This window comes from Piliocolobus tephrosceles, chromosome 5, assembly GCF_002776525.5.
Source record: "Piliocolobus tephrosceles isolate RC106 chromosome 5, ASM277652v3, whole genome shotgun sequence".
Lineage (NCBI taxonomy): Eukaryota > Metazoa > Chordata > Mammalia > Primates > Cercopithecidae > Piliocolobus > Piliocolobus tephrosceles.
Window position 1 is genome coordinate 98,531,185 of NC_045438.1, and position 17,092 is coordinate 98,548,276.

A 17,092-nucleotide genomic window follows, 5' to 3' on the forward strand; every position below is an offset into this window, starting at 1 on the left:
ATGTTTTCCAACCCCTGCTTTAAATCCCTACAGAAATTAATTTGTAACACTAATTTTAATCCGCCATGAGTTACAGTTATGTATATATTTTCCTGTCACCATCACAAAAACTGTGAACCTGAGGGTAGAGATTGAGCCCTTCTTAGCTCCATAGCCCTGCCCAACACCATGCCTTGCTCATTGTCAAAATTCACACAATTACTGTGTTAATTCAACATTATCTCCAAAAAATGAAATTTGTTGATAATTTTTAATGTAACATCTTTGCTAGAACCAAACCGAAATTGAAATTTTTGAGTACCATCTAATTATTTCAATTAATTAATAAAAGCTTCAGTGTAGCAATCCACATCTAATTTAAATTACTTATTAAAAAATACATTTTCAAAAAAATATTTTTATTGTTGAAAACTACTTTTTTAGAAAAAAATAGACAAAGGTCATTTGGAAACAAATCTACATGCCCCCCCCCCCCCATATCTAAAGAGACAAAGTTATATACTTTTTGGCTTAAATTTTTGGAAAAGCATTGAAAATATTATTTCCCATTCTATTTCATTAAGCTGAACTTACTGCTATGGACTGGAAATAAATATACCAACTTACAGTGGCTGTGAAGTTGAGAGATGGCTTCAAGACTGTAGTATAATCAAAAAATTCAATGATGTAATCATGTTGCTTGAAGAACACATTAGTGCTTGCATTTCTTGCAATACCTTTTTCGGAAATTGCACAATTTAGAAAGCAAAAGTAATGTTTCACCGAAAGCTTCTATCCACCAAATCTCTCCATCTAACCTATTGCCAAACGGGTTTAAAATATCAGAGCACATAAGCCTCATTCCCGTATTGGCTTTGACACTACAAGCACCACACAGTTCTATTATGTTCTCTATAGATTCTTCTAAGCACCATTGCTGCCATTCTACCACAGTGACATGTACAACAGCAGCAAATTAAGGCCAGTGAAAGAATAGTCTTTTGCTCTTTCGGGGATTGGCTAACGCTGTTGAAATAGTAACAGAAAGGTCCAAGAAACTAAACTTTATTTGCATATTAAAAGTGAAAACTGTGTAGGAGCAGCTGAGATTTCAGCGATTTTAAAAAGAAGGTAACCAGCTGAAAATGTAAGCCTTTCCATGTAGTTTTCAGGGGGAAAGAGTAGAAATGGGAAAAAAAAAAAAAAAAAATTACAAACAGCTATCACATGTGGTTGAAGTAGTGACTTCCATAGAAAATAAGGTCCCCCATTACAAAATCATCCTGCAACTTAGACTAACAGTCATAACAATCTCAACATTAAATAGCATCTTTAGAAAGCCAGTGATGCTCCCAAATGAAAGTGCCAGTTACAATAAGAAAGATGATAAAGCAGTGTCACATAAATGGTTTTACCTTCACTTTAAAGTCTACAAACCTGTAAGTGATTCTGTCACTGTGGCTAAAATTTCTACTGGTCCAGGGGAAGCTAGATCCAGGTGTTCAGAAAGTCCATTTGAAGAATCCATTATACTTTTCATCTCTTCATCATTAAAAGAGAAGTTTACAGATCCATTTATCTGTTTTGTTTAAAAGTTCAGTATTATCATTTTAGCAATTCAAATTTTAGAAATAAAACTCAAACTAAGTCACAAAATATGTTAGCTCTAGTACCATTTTAATCACTATAATTGCGTAAATTTTCACTTGTTCAGTGCTGGAAAGCTCTTGATTTTCTTACACTTAACTTTTTGTTAAGTCAATACTAAATCTTATTTCTAGAAAAAATACACATATTTTACCCATCACAAGTTATAAAATGTCTGCAAAAGTTACCTTAAATGTTTTTGTAATATTTTTCTTCTTTCCCCAAAAGGATAAAGGTAAAAATGTAAGTGTGACGTCTCCTTTCACTGGCTTCCCATATGTATACCTGAATAATTATAAACATAGTCTTTTTATGTATCAACTTGATATTGTCAGAACACAATACAAATACTACTTTCAATAGCATACATTAGCAATCCAACACTTTTTTTTAAATTACATTGGGCTGGGCCTGGTGGCTCATGCCAGTAATCCCAGCACTTTGGGAGGCCGAGGCGGGCAGATCACGAGGTCAGGAGTTCAAGACCAGCCTGGCAATAGTGAAACCCCGTCTCTACTAAAAATACAAAAATTAGCTGAGCATGGTGGCAGGTGCCTGTAGTCCCAGCCACTTTGGAGGCTGAGGCAGAACTGCTTGAACCCAGGAGGTGGAGGTTGCAGTGAGCTGAGATTGTATCACTGCACTCCAGCCTGGGCGACACAACGAGACTCTGTCTCAAAATAAATAAATAAATAAATAAATAAATAAATAAAACATTATGGGATGGCAAAACACTAAAAAAAGAAAATTTAAAAAAGAAAAAAATTACATTAAAAACATACTACTATTATAATTTTTTAAACTAAAACCAACAAAAAAAGTATTTAATAAATGGTGATCCTGGATGGGCACAGTGGCTCATACCTGTAATCCCAGCACTTTGGGAGGCTGAGGCAGGTGGATCATGAGGTCAGGAGTTCAAGACCAGCCTGGTCAAGATGGTGAAACCCCATTTCTACTAAAAACACAAAAAAAATTAGCCGGGCATGGTGGTGGGTGCCTATAATCCCAGCTATTCGGGAAGTTGAGGCAGAGAATTGTTTGAACCCAAGAGGCGGAGGCCACAACCAAGATCGTGCCACTGCACTCCAGCCTGGGCAACAGAGTGAGACTCCATCTCAAAAACTAAACAAATAATAAAAGGTGATCCTTGAAATTAAGCTTCCAAAATGGGAAGACTTTTAACTATAGTACCTTAAAACAGTTCTTAAAACACACTCTGCCCAACCTCTGACCATCTGAAAGACGCCAGAAAAAACCTGATCATAATTGGGAGTGACAGTTTCCTGCCCAAAGATTTTTTAAAGATTACATAAATCTTTCACTCCTAGAAATCTGGACTGGCCCGTTAACTGCATGCCCACGAAACTTTGCAGCTTTAAAAGATTTTTAAATGTCAGCTGATAGTGCAATCACCATGGTCTATTACTGTATGTTCCGATATTAGCCAGGAAGGTTTATTAGACCATAGATTCTGGAGCACCAAATGTGTTCATGGCTGTCAAAAATTGATTTTTTGCAGAAAAATTTAAAATAAGAATAATTTTTAAAATCCATAGTACCAAACTTAGTTTCTGGTTTTTGTTTTTGTTTTATTTTGTTTGTTTGTTTGAGACACACTCTCACCCTGTCACCCAGGCTGGGGTGCAGTGGCATGATCTCGGCTTACTGCAACCTCCTCCTCCAGGATTGAAGAGATTCTCCTGCCTCAGCCTCCTGAGTAGCTGGGATGACAAGCGCACACCACCACGTCCAGCGAATTTTATTTTATTTTATTTTTTGAGACAGAGTCTCACTCTGTCACCCAGGCTGGAGTGCAATGGCACGATCTCAGCTTACTGCAACCTCTGCCTCCCAGGTTCAATCGATTCTCGTGCCTCAGCCTCCCAAGCACTTGGGATTACAGGCATCTGCCACTACACCCAGCTAATTTTTGTATTTTCAGTAGAAATGGAGTTTCACCATATTTGCCAGGCTGTTCTCGAACTCCTAATCTCAAGTGATCCACCCACTCTGGCCTCCCAAAGTGCTGGGATTATAGGAACCAGCCACCTCGCCCAGTCCAAACTTAGCTTCCTGAGTCAAGTATCATTCTCTGCTACTTTTCTTTCTATGTATTAATTTTATCCTCTCTCATTATTGGAAAGTCTTTTCATGTGAAGAAGAGGCAATACATTTTACTGCCAGAAAGCCTTTTTTAAGTACATTTGCTGGGTTGCTTCTATCTCTCTTGTGAAATGCTGAGCCAGACACGGAAGTCAATTTTGCTTGGCAGTCTATAAATCATAGCAGTAAACGGCTGCTTCCTGAATCCATTAACTGAACACAGAAACAGCCCCTCATCTGGATCAACTCAACTCAAAAGCAAATCTTAAAATATAGCATATTCCAAACTAAGAAGAAAAAAAAAATCCACGTTCCAATGCCCCACACTTCCAAGCAAAAACAGTAAAGTCAGTGGAAACCCTGGTTAGCAACCTTAGCATCAAATTCATTCATTCAAGAGTCTTCAAAACCTGACTCTACTTGTATCGTGCTAAAGATTAAATAAAAGCAAAACTAGAATGCCAGGATATTGTATTTTAACAGAGTTATATCACATGATAGTAAAAGGATCTTTAAAATCCAAATATAATTTAAAGTACTCTCAGACACAAAAATTTTAATTTTGACTTTAATGTGAAACAGATTTAGTTTTCCAAACACCAAGCTGGCTATAATAATTGTGAAACAAAGATACAATTATTGTCCCAAATAGAATCTGGAAGCATTTGGGATAAGTTAATCACTCAGATAATAAAAGCTTGACTAATTTTTAAAAAGCAAATCAGGCCAGGAGTGGTGGAACATGCCGGTAGTCCCAGCACTTTAGGAGACCAAGGCAATAGTATCGTGTGAAGCCAGGAGTTCAAGACCAGCCTGGAGAAAATGGCAAGACCCCATCTCTATAAAGGAAAAAAAAATTAGCTAGGCATGGTGGCTCGCACCTATAGTCCTAGCTACTTGGGAGGCTGAGGTGGGAAGAGCGCTTGAGCCCAGGTGTTCAGGGATGCAGTGAGCTATGACTGCACCACTGCACTCCAGCCTGTGAGAGAGTGAGGCTTCATCGCTTAAAAAAATAAAATAAATCAAAATATTCTAGGATAGTATCATTAACAAAACAAGGAATTTTTTTCTCTGAAAGCAGCCATAGCACGAAAAAGGACAAAAAGATTATAAAATAATACCTTCCCTTCTGATCAGTGGTAAATGAAAAAAAGAAAAAGAAAACATAAAAACCCAAAAGGACAGGCTTTGGAGAACTTCCAGAGACCTGAAAACATGGAGGTTCCTGGAGGGCAGCGCACTCAGAAAGGGCATGGAAGCTCCGTGTTGTTTCCCACATGCCTCGCCCAATGCATCTCTTCCAGCTCTTCATCTCTATCTATTGTTACATCCTTTGCAATAAGCCAGCAAAGTGTCTTCCTGAGTCCAGTGAGCAGTTCCCGCAAATTAGTCAAACCCAAAGAGAAGGTGGCAACTCCGATTTATAGCCAATCAGTCAGAAGTACAGGTGACAATCTATTACTTGTGAGTGGCATCTGGAGGGGGGGCAGTCTTGGAGCAAGTTGTCATCTGTGATCTGATGCTGTCTCCCAGTAGATAGTGTCAGGCTTGAATTGAACTAGAGAAGACCCCCTGATGTCCCCTGCAGAACTGATTGATTGGGTTTTGGTGGGGAGAAATCACTTCTTCCTGACCAGAAGTCACAGAAGTCTTCTGTGTTGATTGTTGAATGTGAATATAAGAGAAACTGAATTTCTTTTTTCCGATATCCACGGAACTCCAAATACCTGGCTTTTGATTTGGTATGAAGACCTTTGCTGTGCTACATACAGCTTAGAGCTGAAATCTTAAGGGTCATGTTCCTTATCTATCTGTTCTTTCCTTTCTTTTTTTTTTTTTTTTTTTTGAGACAGTCTCCCTCTATCACCCAGGCTGAAGTGCAATGGTACAATCTTGGCTCACTGCAACCTCTGCCTCCCAGGTTCAAGCAATTCTCATGCCTCACCCTCCCGAGTAGCTGGGAGTGTGCCACCACACCCAGCTAATTTTTGTATTTTTAGTAGAGATGGAGTTTTGCCATGTTGGCCAGGCTGGCCTCAAACTCCTGATCTCAAGTGATCCACCCTCCTCAGCCTCCCAAAGTGCTGGCATTACAGGTGTGAGCCACTGTGCCTGGCCTATTTGTTCTTTCAGTAGCTATATATTGGATACCTACTCCACAGCTGGCACTGTAGTAGGCACCAAGGTGCTATAGTACATAAGACATAGAGCCACCTTCAGAAAGGTGGACGAGCAAACAGCAGCACTGTGTGACTAGTGGTATGAGGGCTATAAGGAGGGTTGGGGACAAGTAGTAAGCCTTGAAATTACCTACGTAATGACCTATTAGAAAAAAGCATTTTACATTTTTAGAAGCTAAAGTAAAATGTGAGAATAGAGTTTGGGACAGTAGAGAATGGGCTGGAGTAGAGAAAGGTGGAATGTTTCAAAAGACGTGAATCCAGAAAAGAGCCCTGCAAAATAAACTAAAGAATCTGAACTTCACTCTCAAGCTACAAGAGAAGAGTCCTTGAATTACTTGAGGGCAATCCCAGACTGCACTTCAGAGAACCATTAGTCTGGAACTCTGACGATGCTTTTTGTCTCAGCAAAACAAAATGCCACGCGTTGTTCAACACAGTGAGTCAAAATCATGACAGTAACCATAGATCTGTTGTGTGAGGTGGGTTGGAAGTCTCTGTGTTCATACGATGTGATGTAATGGATAAATGTGGATTATTTACTCATCTGTTAATTGTAATAAGGCAACCTATTCTCTCCCCCAAGAGCTCTATCTCCATTATCAGTGGAAAAAAACAGAATTTAAGTAAAGATAAGTTACCTCAATTCCATGTCATCTGAAAAAAAAAAGTGCTATCTATAATATAAATCCCTTAATAAGTCTAAGAAAGACACTAGTCTATGGGAAATATTTTAGGACTGGGTCAGCTTGCAAGCAGAGCGATGGATGCAGAGAAATGTGGAGATCTGTCCCAGGCTTCATTATTTATTAGAAATAGTCATTTACTGTCCACTAAGGTATTTTAATAAGCAAAAATTACCCAAATATTCTGAAGTATATAATCAGCTTTTGGTCAAACAGTCTTATAATGGTTTCAAGTCATATCAAAAGAAAAATGACACTTACTTTGCCGCGATGGTACCGTTTAAATGCTTAGAATTCATAGAACAGTATAATGGTGTCTGCAAAGTCACTTCAAATTTTGGTAATACTGGAAAAGAAAAGCAAGGGTAAATCTTTTAAAGAATCTACTTCACTATCATCTTCCACTGAACAAAATGAAAAATAAAATTGTTCTGAAGGAGTTGATAATTTGTACTATTTGAACTTAAATTCATTAGAATCCAAATACATGTTAAGACAGATGAAAAGCCCTTTGTTTCACCCAAAACTAGAAATCCCTAGTTTGGTCAGCTTTATATAATTAAGGTATGAGGCTGGGAGCAGTGGCTCATGCCTATAATCCTAGCACTCTGGGAGGCTGAGGCAGGTGGATCACCTGAGGTCAGGAGTTTGAGACCAGCCTGGCCAACAAGGTGAAATCCTGTCTCTACTAAAAATACAAAAAAAATTAGCTGGGCATGGTGGTGCATGCCTATAATCCCAGCTACTCAGGAGGTTGAGGCAGGACAATCTTGAACCCAGGATATTGTATTTTAACAGAGTTATATCACATGAAAATACAAAAATTGCTGGGCATGGTGGTGCTCACCGGTACTCCCAGCTACTCAGGAGGCTGAGGCAGGAGAATTGCTTGAACCCAGGAGGCTTGGTTGCAGTGAGCTGAGATCATGCCACTGCACTCCAGCCTGAGTGACACAGTGAGACTTCATCTCAAAAAATAATGATAATAATAATAAAGGTATAAACTATTTTATAAGTACTAATACTACAATTGATACAAAGCACTCCACCAGAGTAAAAAATGTGTGTTTCTTTCCAGTCTATAAAACTTTTTTTCTATAGTTCTCTGACCAAAGAAACAAGTCACTCTCATAACAAGTCACCTCACCATTCAATTAACATAAGAGAAGTATCAAAAAAACCAAAGGGTCAACAATATAGGGCAGACCTTCAGCTCCAATCAAGGCTAACGGCCCTGAATGTACCAAGACACTCCTAAACTCTAGACCAGTCTAGGACAGGGAGACCAAAAAAGTCACATGAGTCAACGATGACCCCCCCAACCCCCACCACCAAGGAATTCCAAATGCCTCTTCCTCAAACATCACAGGTTTGCAATCAATTCCCCACCTCCACTATACCTCATGCAACAACATACAACCACCCAGTATACCACCACAATAGGATATAAAGATAGCCTATAAAAATGTTGGTCCCCTATGATTTATTCTTCTAGATCAGGGCTATCTAAAAGACATAAAATGGGAGCCATATGTGTAATTTTTCATTTCTAGTAGCCAAATTTTAAAAGTAAAAAAAAGCAGGTGAAATTAATTTTTATATTTTACTTAACCCCATATATCTAAAAGATTATCATTTCAACAAATAATCAAAATTTAAAAATGGTTATTAATGAACTATATTTCTTGCTTTTATTTTTCTTGTACTAAGTCTTTGACATCTGGTGTCTCCATTTGGACTAGCCACATTTGAAGTGCTCAACAGCCACACATGGCAAGTGGCCCCGCTACTGGAGAGCACAGTTACAGATCAGACTTCAGCAAACTATGACCAGCATGAACCAAGAACATTTTTTACAATTTTTAACTGGTTGGAAAAAATCAAAAGAAGAATATTTCATGACATATGAAAATTATATGAAATTCAAATTTTCATGCCCATAAAATGAAGTTTATTGCATCACAGCACCCATCATGTACACATTATCTTTGGCTGCTCTCATGCTACCAAGGCAAAGTTGAGTAGTAATGACAGACACATATGGTCCACAGAGCCTGAGATATTACTACCAGTATATTATAATTTCTACTGCCTAAATAAAACCTAATCTCGAAAAGAAGCTCAAATGAAGAACTCCATGTGTAACCTCAAAATAACTATTCAAATTATAACTAATACTAAGATCCTATGCTTTCACTCTCATCTCTCATTCCTCTCCATTCACCAACAAAATAGATGGGTTCCACTGTTTTTATCTATGGGTTTCTAACTGATATTGTAAGTATGGCACCTGCAAGAAAAGGATTTACCTGAAAAACAGACCATCTTTACCAATGCCAATCAAATGAAAAATATGGAAGAGAATTTGTTAAGTATTTTTAAGTGCAACATTTTAAATATTTTATGATCACGACAAAGTAGAAAAATAGAAAAATCACGTTGTGGATAAGAAAAAGACTAGCATAATACAACTACAAGTGATTTTTTTCTACTTTTTTCTGTATAATGAGATTTTAGAAATTTTACAAAGGAAAAAAAAATGTTTAGGCCTATTAAAAACACCAGAATTTTAACTCCATTGATATTTTTACTTCAAATAACACATCTCTTAAAAATTTCTCTAATCTCTGCTGAAAGTAACAAATGCTTTTTTCTTCCAAAGTAGGTTGACGAACTCTTACCATATTCTGAAACCTGAAATGATTGATAATATGTCTGGTCCTATTGGGCAGGGGGAAAAAAAAAGACAAGAAAATATAAGAGTTTTTATTTATTTTGCTTACTTGCATAAGACAATTTAGAAAATTAATTTTTAAATTACATTTATAATGATACAATGAACAAACCTGTTTATTTTCATTTATGGAAGTGCATTTGTAGACAACTGCAGCATGAAGCCCATAAAATTTCAGGAATTTTTCTTGCCAACCCGTTAGCACAAAAAGGTGACCTATCTTTATAATTCATTGCAGGTCATCTAAACAAACTGCTTAATCTGACTTCCATCATTTGTGAAATAAGAACTAGATTAAACTAGATAATTCAGGAATTTATGAAGCAAGGATAACACAGGTCAAACTAACAAATAACTTCAGATTTGTTTTGGATATCACTATCAAAAATTAATGGAGAAAGTGAAGTTACGCATAACTCAAATACTTATAAATAATTAAGGATGGAAAATCTTCATGGAACAACATGCTTTACCTTTCCAATTCCTTGAATTATTTTCTACTATAATCCTTAAATCAATATATCCTATGCTGTTATAATAGATACTGCTAATTATTTCCTTTTCCACAATCAACAAGAAAGCATGTGGGCTATTACAGTATCATTTATATAACTCTTCATATTTCTTCTTCTGTTTTTGTTTTTTGAGTCTCACTTTGTCACCTAGACTGGAGTGCAGTGGCACAAACATGGCTCACTGCAGCCTCAACCTCCTGGACTCAAGTGATTCTCCTGCCTCAGCCCACCAACTAGCTGGGACTACAGCGGTGAGTCACCAAGCCCCGCTAATGTTTTTTGTTGTTTTTTTTTTTTCTTTAGTAGAGATGGGATTTTGCCATGTTGCCCAGGCTGGTCTCAAACTCCTGAGCTCAAGCAATCTGCCCACCTCGGCCTCCTAAAGTGCTAGGATTACAGGCGTGAGCCACCATGCCCAGTCAACTCTTCATATTTCTAAATCGTTCATTCTAAATCAAGGTAGCACAATAAATAGAACCTCTCCAAACTGGCTATGTAATTTCACTAATGAAATTTGTATTGTAAATTTAATTCCCAAATTTATCAATTCAAACATTGAGATGTAGCTATAAAATAATAGCTTTTGTTAACAAGTACCCTTTGTTAATCTAAAGCATCTGTATACCAAGAAGTTATTTTTTAGTCCTAAAAGAAGGCCATAGCTCACTTCAAAATATAAAACAAATATAATCACTAACATGCTAACAAATAAATTGTGTATAAATTGACTTCAACATTGTCATGTAAAGAAGATCCCATCTTTGGTTAGCTGTTGTTGAAAAATAAAAATTTTAAAAAAAAAAGGAAATCTCAAGAAATTGTGTTGTTTTGATCAAAGTCTTAAGGAATTTCGTATTTGTGGCTTCTATCTCAAATTGTTTTCATATCATATAGTAACATTATAAATTACATGTATTTGATTCATTTATAAGTTCTAACATGTCATTCTCAAAAGTCAAATCAAGAAGGTAATTTACCTATTATCTGTTTTCCTGATGAACATAGGAATGCTAGTCTTTAAGTTAGTTTTTGCTTTATTACTGAGGCCAGCACAGGCAAGACTATGGAATAAGTAACAACTATGATGTTTCTGTTTCTCAAGTTTCATTCATATAGCAAACATTAACTGAGTAAATACGACATGCAAAACACCATCTGAGGCTCTATAAATCACAGTCCTCAGCATTAGAGGGTCTAGTGGTGGAGACAGACATAGTCAAGAACGATAATTCAAGACTGACAGGGTCCTGGGGTTTCATGCACCGTGTTTTTGCTCTAACTCTTGCCTATTCTTGACTTACATGTACTTCTATCCCTCCCCATTTTCCAGGGCTTAGCTTAAATATTGCTACTTCATTTTTTGATCATTTTTGTATCCCTCATAGTTTATCCCTTGGGGTGCCAACCTAGTACAAAATAAGTGCTCAATAAATGTGTGTTTGATTAAATAAAAATTATTGGCTTTTACAAATATAGGAAATCAACTTACTTATTTGAGCCTACTTAAAACAACAGCCTGAAACTAAGTTTTAGGTCATCATTTGTTTAACACACAAGTAGTTTACATTAGATTATATTTGAAATGAATTCCATCTCCCCTCCTCCTCCTACACTGCCAGTTCCTGATCAGTCCTGGATTTTCCATCTTTCCATTGACCGTCTCCATCCCCTCACTCAGTCTCTAAACACTCTCGTCTTTTGTTCTCTTGGTACTCCTAAATATCTCTCTGACCCCTTCCTTGTTTCCTTTATGCACCTGTTTCTGATCCTTAAATGTTGGCCTTTCCCATGCTGAGCCCTCTTCCCACTCTTCAGGCTCTCATCAGCTCTCAGGCTTTTAACTGCCATTTCTAGCATGAAGACACCTAAATCCTTATCTCTACCCCAGATTGAGACTCAAATCCACCTGCTAGACATCTTCACCTGAATTTCTGACAGAATGTCCTGGATTTATTGATCTGGATTTAGCCTCTTTCAAATAGCTTTTCTTGATTGCCCTCTCCCCATGGTGGGTTAGATGCCCCTTCTCTCCTATAATATCCTGTCTATAACTCAATCATCTTGCCTAACACAATATACGATAATCCCTTGCTTCCTGTCCATCTCCTATAAGAGAGTATGAAATCCTTGAGAGCACAGAACCTGGTAAAGCATGCCTTCAACGTTTGTTAAATAAACATAAGTATAAATTAATAAATGAGTCAATTCTTGTCCCCAGTCTGGTTCTTACAGTACTCAATAAATCAGCCTCAGTTATCAGGCAGCATCTCCTGCAACACGTTAAAATAATCTTCTCTTGAGAAGGATCAAACAACCCTGAAGAGGCGAATGATCCACAGAGTAACCTTAACTCTCTGTCCTTTACGTGGAAGGAACATGAATGCCCCAAGGAGTGGAAGCATCCAGCCATCATAGAAAACCGAAGAACACAAAGGAAGAAAAGTTTTTCTTTTCACTGACATTTTAAATTGTTCCAATAAATCTAGAAAACATTTTGTAAGTGAATGCTGACAGCATGCTTTCTACTACACAATGTCTTCCCAAGGTGTTTATAAGTGGCAAAATGCAAATCAACATATAAATTATTTTACTGTCCAAGGGATATGAAAAGCCGAAATGAGTTTTGTAATGTCCAGTGTATTGTCCTTTAGGCAAACAGGCCATACCAATTTTCAGAATTGATTCAGTTGTTTTAATGAAATATATAATCAAGTACAAAAGATACTGAAATATTTAAAATTAATAATAATTCAGAGAATTAACAGCCATTTATGCCATATATAACCACAAAAACACCAATACTAAGTACTTTCATTAATCTAGAACAGGGATCTGCAAACTTTTCCTGTAAAGAGCAGGAGAGTAAATATTTTAGGCTTTGCAGGCCATATAGTCTCTGTCCCAACTACTTAACAATGCTGTTGCAATGCAAATGTAGCCAGAGACAATTTGTAAACAAACAAGCACAACTATGTTCCAATAAATCTTTATTTACAAAAAACAGGTATCAGGCTACATTTGGTTTTTCTGCCAGGGTTTGCTAACCTCTAGTTTAAAAAAAAGAATAAAATGTATTCCCAAACTGTTCTGTTCATTCTAGCTGAACTAAACAAAATTTTACTAAACTTTACTAAAAACATGGAGCAAAAAATCCAGTCCTTTTGTAAGAAGTACAAGTTTCTCTTACTAAACAATTTTCCTTCAGTTTTGAAATAATTTTATCTGCTTCAAAATGAGTATTTGTGTTAACTGTAGTTCCTCAAATATAGTTTATGCTCATTCACTCTGCCAACAACTGGAAAAAGGCTAACCTGAAGGCTTAAATACTTGGACAACATGTCTTTTAAGCAAACACCTCCCCAGGCAAGAGAAGCATAACTCATGTCTTCTGAGCTCTTCTTTCCCCAATATGGTCACAGTTCCATGAGGAAAGCTCTCTCCTAAAAACCTGCTCCGAAGCACATGTATTCACTCTCTGTTTCTACTGGATGTAAGCCTGTCTTGATTAGATTTTCTAAACAACTTCTAAAGCAGAAGTAGAAAATAAGAGTCAGCAGGTATTCTTAGCAACCTCTGTAATTTCTCTACCTCTTGTCCCTGAGTTCGTAATTCATTGTGAGGGTGTATGTTACAGAAATTAGACAAATGAAGTTGGAAAGAGAAAACACATTATTTTTACCACCCTTTTAAGAAGTATGCTATGACTAGAATACAAATTGAGACACGTGAATTACTAAAACCATCTATTTCAGTTACAGAATTTTTTTCCCTAACCATGATGCCATCCAACTCTTGAGTTTCTATTTTTAACAAATTTGAAGAAATATAGCATATTCCTTGACCATTAAAAAATACATTTTAAAATGCAGATCAATTTCTTTCAACTCTTGCTTCTGGAGGAAAAACCAATGCCAGAATCAAAACTAAGGTGCTGGTTGGATTATTTTTGCTTGTTCATTATGTTCTTTTATGGTCATTTCAGTTCCCTAATAGTTTGTTTTAGCACTACTCTCCAGTGTCTGGATGTACCTTTTACTTAAAGATTAAGAAAGGCATTGAATTTGTGAAATCTGCACAAAACGGGAGATTAAAAGGGAACTATGTCAGACTCAGTTTTGCATTTGTCCCCCAAGACAATAGACGTCAACTATGTCCACCTTCCACAGGTGAAGGACTACCACGTAACACTTGCAAAGGAGGTTTCCAAAAACTGGTTTTGTAACTTTTAACCCATCACCAAGGTGGAAAGGTCACGATAAAAATAAAACTAGAAGGGAATTTCAGGAGAGAGCTTTCAATGAACTAGGAGTGGCACACACTCCACCCTGGGGCATCAGGTAGAGTTGCTTGGCCCTCATTTCAAGCCCTAGGAAAAGGGTCTTCCATAGACAATGCAGACAACCGGGTATGTGTCCCTGGGAGCATCCTCAAGCTGTCAGTGAGTAGGCTCTTGACACACCTGAAAACTCTAAAGGGTATAATATTGGTGCTGACAGTGGAGCTAAGAGTGTGCTATGCTAGAAGTGGTCTGCATCTCCTGAGTGTTGAGGATCAGAGAAAGCATGAGCATTTTCCCTCAACTAGACATGCCAAAAGAGCAAGTCAGCATGGGACTGCTTTCTCTCCTGATCAAAACAGCCTTAGTAGGAATAAGGCAAGCCCTCAGAAGAGGGAAGCTGGAGGTGTGTGATCTAGATGCCCAGGAGCTAAAGATGGAGTTATGAGCTGCCATTTGGAGGAGACAGATTCAACAGCATCCAGGGTACTTTGGATGAAAGACCTCCCAGCAATCTTAAGGGTCCTCCTAGGAATACAGAAAGGAGTTTTAAAAAGAAAAAATGTTAGTTTTTCCATTGACCTCCCAGAGAGGTCTGATGCAGATGACAACAGTATTACATTGAACTATTAAATTGCCATTTTTGTAGGACAAATATTAGCAAGTTCACATGACCCATCCTTATACATCAGATGAGAATTTTGTTACCCTTACTTCTCTTTTCTCCACCCAATTCAATCTGGAGGAGTCAAAGGCAGCCTAGTGAGTCAGAGGCAGGCATCCAGACCAAAGAAGACCCAAGCTGGAGAAGGGAGCATTTTATTTTATTAGACTGGACATATTAATCACTGAATGTAGACCATTTGTGTGTATGAAAGTAACCAAACGTGACAGGACCTTTTGTTACCAAAGAGTAACCATAAAAATGATGGGATTTTTCCCTGCATTTTATCCAAGGAGTAGAGACGAATTCATCCCAAAGAACAGGACAAAATAGTACAAGAATAATATGTTTTTTTACTTCACCTGTCAAGTAATAAATGTTCAACCTCACAGTTACACATAAATAACTGGGCAGGAATACGTTAAGTAAGAATAGGAATACCATAACATAAATGAAATTATATTGCTTCTGCCTCCACCAGATAATCATATTAATTCTCTCCTTCTTAGAAACAGAAGTTGTAGACTCTTGTATACAATAGCCTACATTACATAGCTATATTATGTATAGCTATTTATGCGCTTTATTGCCCTTGAAATCTGGATTCTGCCTCTCCCATTTCACTGGTACTAGAAGACGCTCAGTATGCCACGTTGCTTTCGTCTAACCGCCCGTCACCTTTCTCAGGCCTCACTCTCTTTGAGGCCTTCGCAGCACCTGGAAAGTCACTCTCTCTGAATCTCTTCCCCTCTGCTCTGTGCTTGAACTTGCTGGCTTTTCTCTTCCCAAAACTGGCTGTTCTCTTTCTGTTGCTTTGGATGGCTTCTCTGCTTTGCTCCTAAATGTGATTTCTGATGGCTCAGTCCAAATACATCTAGCTCATACCACTCACCCAAACTGAGCTTCCATCCCTGACTTCCCTAGAACTGATCACGGGTGATTCTCCCAAAGACCCAGCTTGAAATTCTCAGGCACCTTTTGCTCCTCTTTCTCCTCTGCCCAGTCGAAATCCAGTCACTAACCCTAATGATACTGCCTTTAAGTGTCTCTTGAATTCATCCATTCCTCTTTAATTTTTTCTGCTCTCTTACTGCAGTCCCCTATTACCTTTGAACTTACTAACACTGAAGGTATTCGATTACAAGCCAACATTGAAGGTATTTGTATATTTGTTAAACAATAATACTAACTCCCTGGTAGTCTCCTGGATTTTAGTTTCTCTCCCTCTAATCACCCCACATGCTGCCACCAACGTGATCTTCCTAAAACACAACTTTAATCATGTCATACTATTATGTAGAAACTTTCTACTCAAGCAATAAGAAGACAACACACACTGATGATTTTTATTTGTTTGGAAGTTTATGATAAGGGTGTCATACTTTCTACATTATCATGTTTGGATGTTTTTACCTTATTCATGCATTACTTTTATAATCAGAGGAAAATTATGAAGGTATGATCCTATAGCTTTTATAATTTGAGAGACTCATTTACACACATTTTGTTTCCTTTGTCCTCAGAAGTTCTATATTGAAATTTGCATCATTGATTGAAATTCAAAGTAAAACACAGAAGTTTTTAGAGCTCTTTGCTGTCTACAAAACGAAATATAAAACTTCAGCCTGTTAGCCAATAACCTCCACAGCTCGGCCCACAAACTCCCCCACCTTTCTCTTCAGCTACTACAAGCCCTCCACTCCAGCCAGTGTCTGCTCCCGGCCCCAGAGCCCTGTCAGCCAGCTCAGAGCCCACCACTTCCCATCAAAGTCTTACAGTCCCCTCCAGCCCTATCTTGGACTTGTAAAGCTGTGAAGATCCTTAAAAATCCCTTGATCCAAACCGCTTATTTTACCACTGAGGAAATGGAGAACCGCAGCTGAAATGCCATGCACCCTTGACTAGAGCACAGTACCCAGGTCTTAGGACTCCGAATCTAATGCTCTTTGCATTTGTTACACGGAGCTTCTTTGATTGTAAGCTCCTTGAAAGCCAGGTCTGTGTCTTATCACCTTTAGATGGTGTACTGACTGGTGTTTCTTCCCACCCTCGCATACAACAGAAAAGCTTCATATTTTTAGCTTTCTTCAGATCCCTGCTAATCTGACTATGCCTAAACCTATTGCCTACATAACAGGAATCACGTAATATCCTATTTTTCCCTCTTTTATTTTTACCATAAAATTGGGAGAGCTTAAAAATAAACAAGAAATCACAATGGAAACATCATCCTGTAAAAGTGTCAGTTGATGTACACTGACCTACTTAGAGGAATGACAGAGTCAATAGGGTTTGCAAAATGAGA

The 17,092-nt window shown here is 37.7% G+C and overlaps 1 protein-coding gene across 1 annotated transcript in view; it reads right to left on the reverse strand.

Annotated features, from left to right (window-relative positions):
• Window positions 1-17,092, reverse strand: part of CD109 (CD109 molecule) — a 146,035-nt gene that overhangs the window by 71,378 nt on the left and 57,565 nt on the right. Inside the window, exons 7-11 of the mRNA XM_023219253.2 lie at window positions 9,280-9,319; window positions 6,860-6,944; window positions 1,815-1,911; window positions 1,417-1,558; window positions 607-716 (exon numbers count right to left, since the gene is read on the reverse strand). Of these exons, the coding sequence (XP_023075021.1) occupies window positions 607-716; window positions 1,417-1,558; window positions 1,815-1,911; window positions 6,860-6,944; window positions 9,280-9,319 (474 nt within the window). The remainder of the gene's footprint in view (window positions 1-606; window positions 717-1,416; window positions 1,559-1,814; window positions 1,912-6,859; window positions 6,945-9,279; window positions 9,320-17,092) is intronic.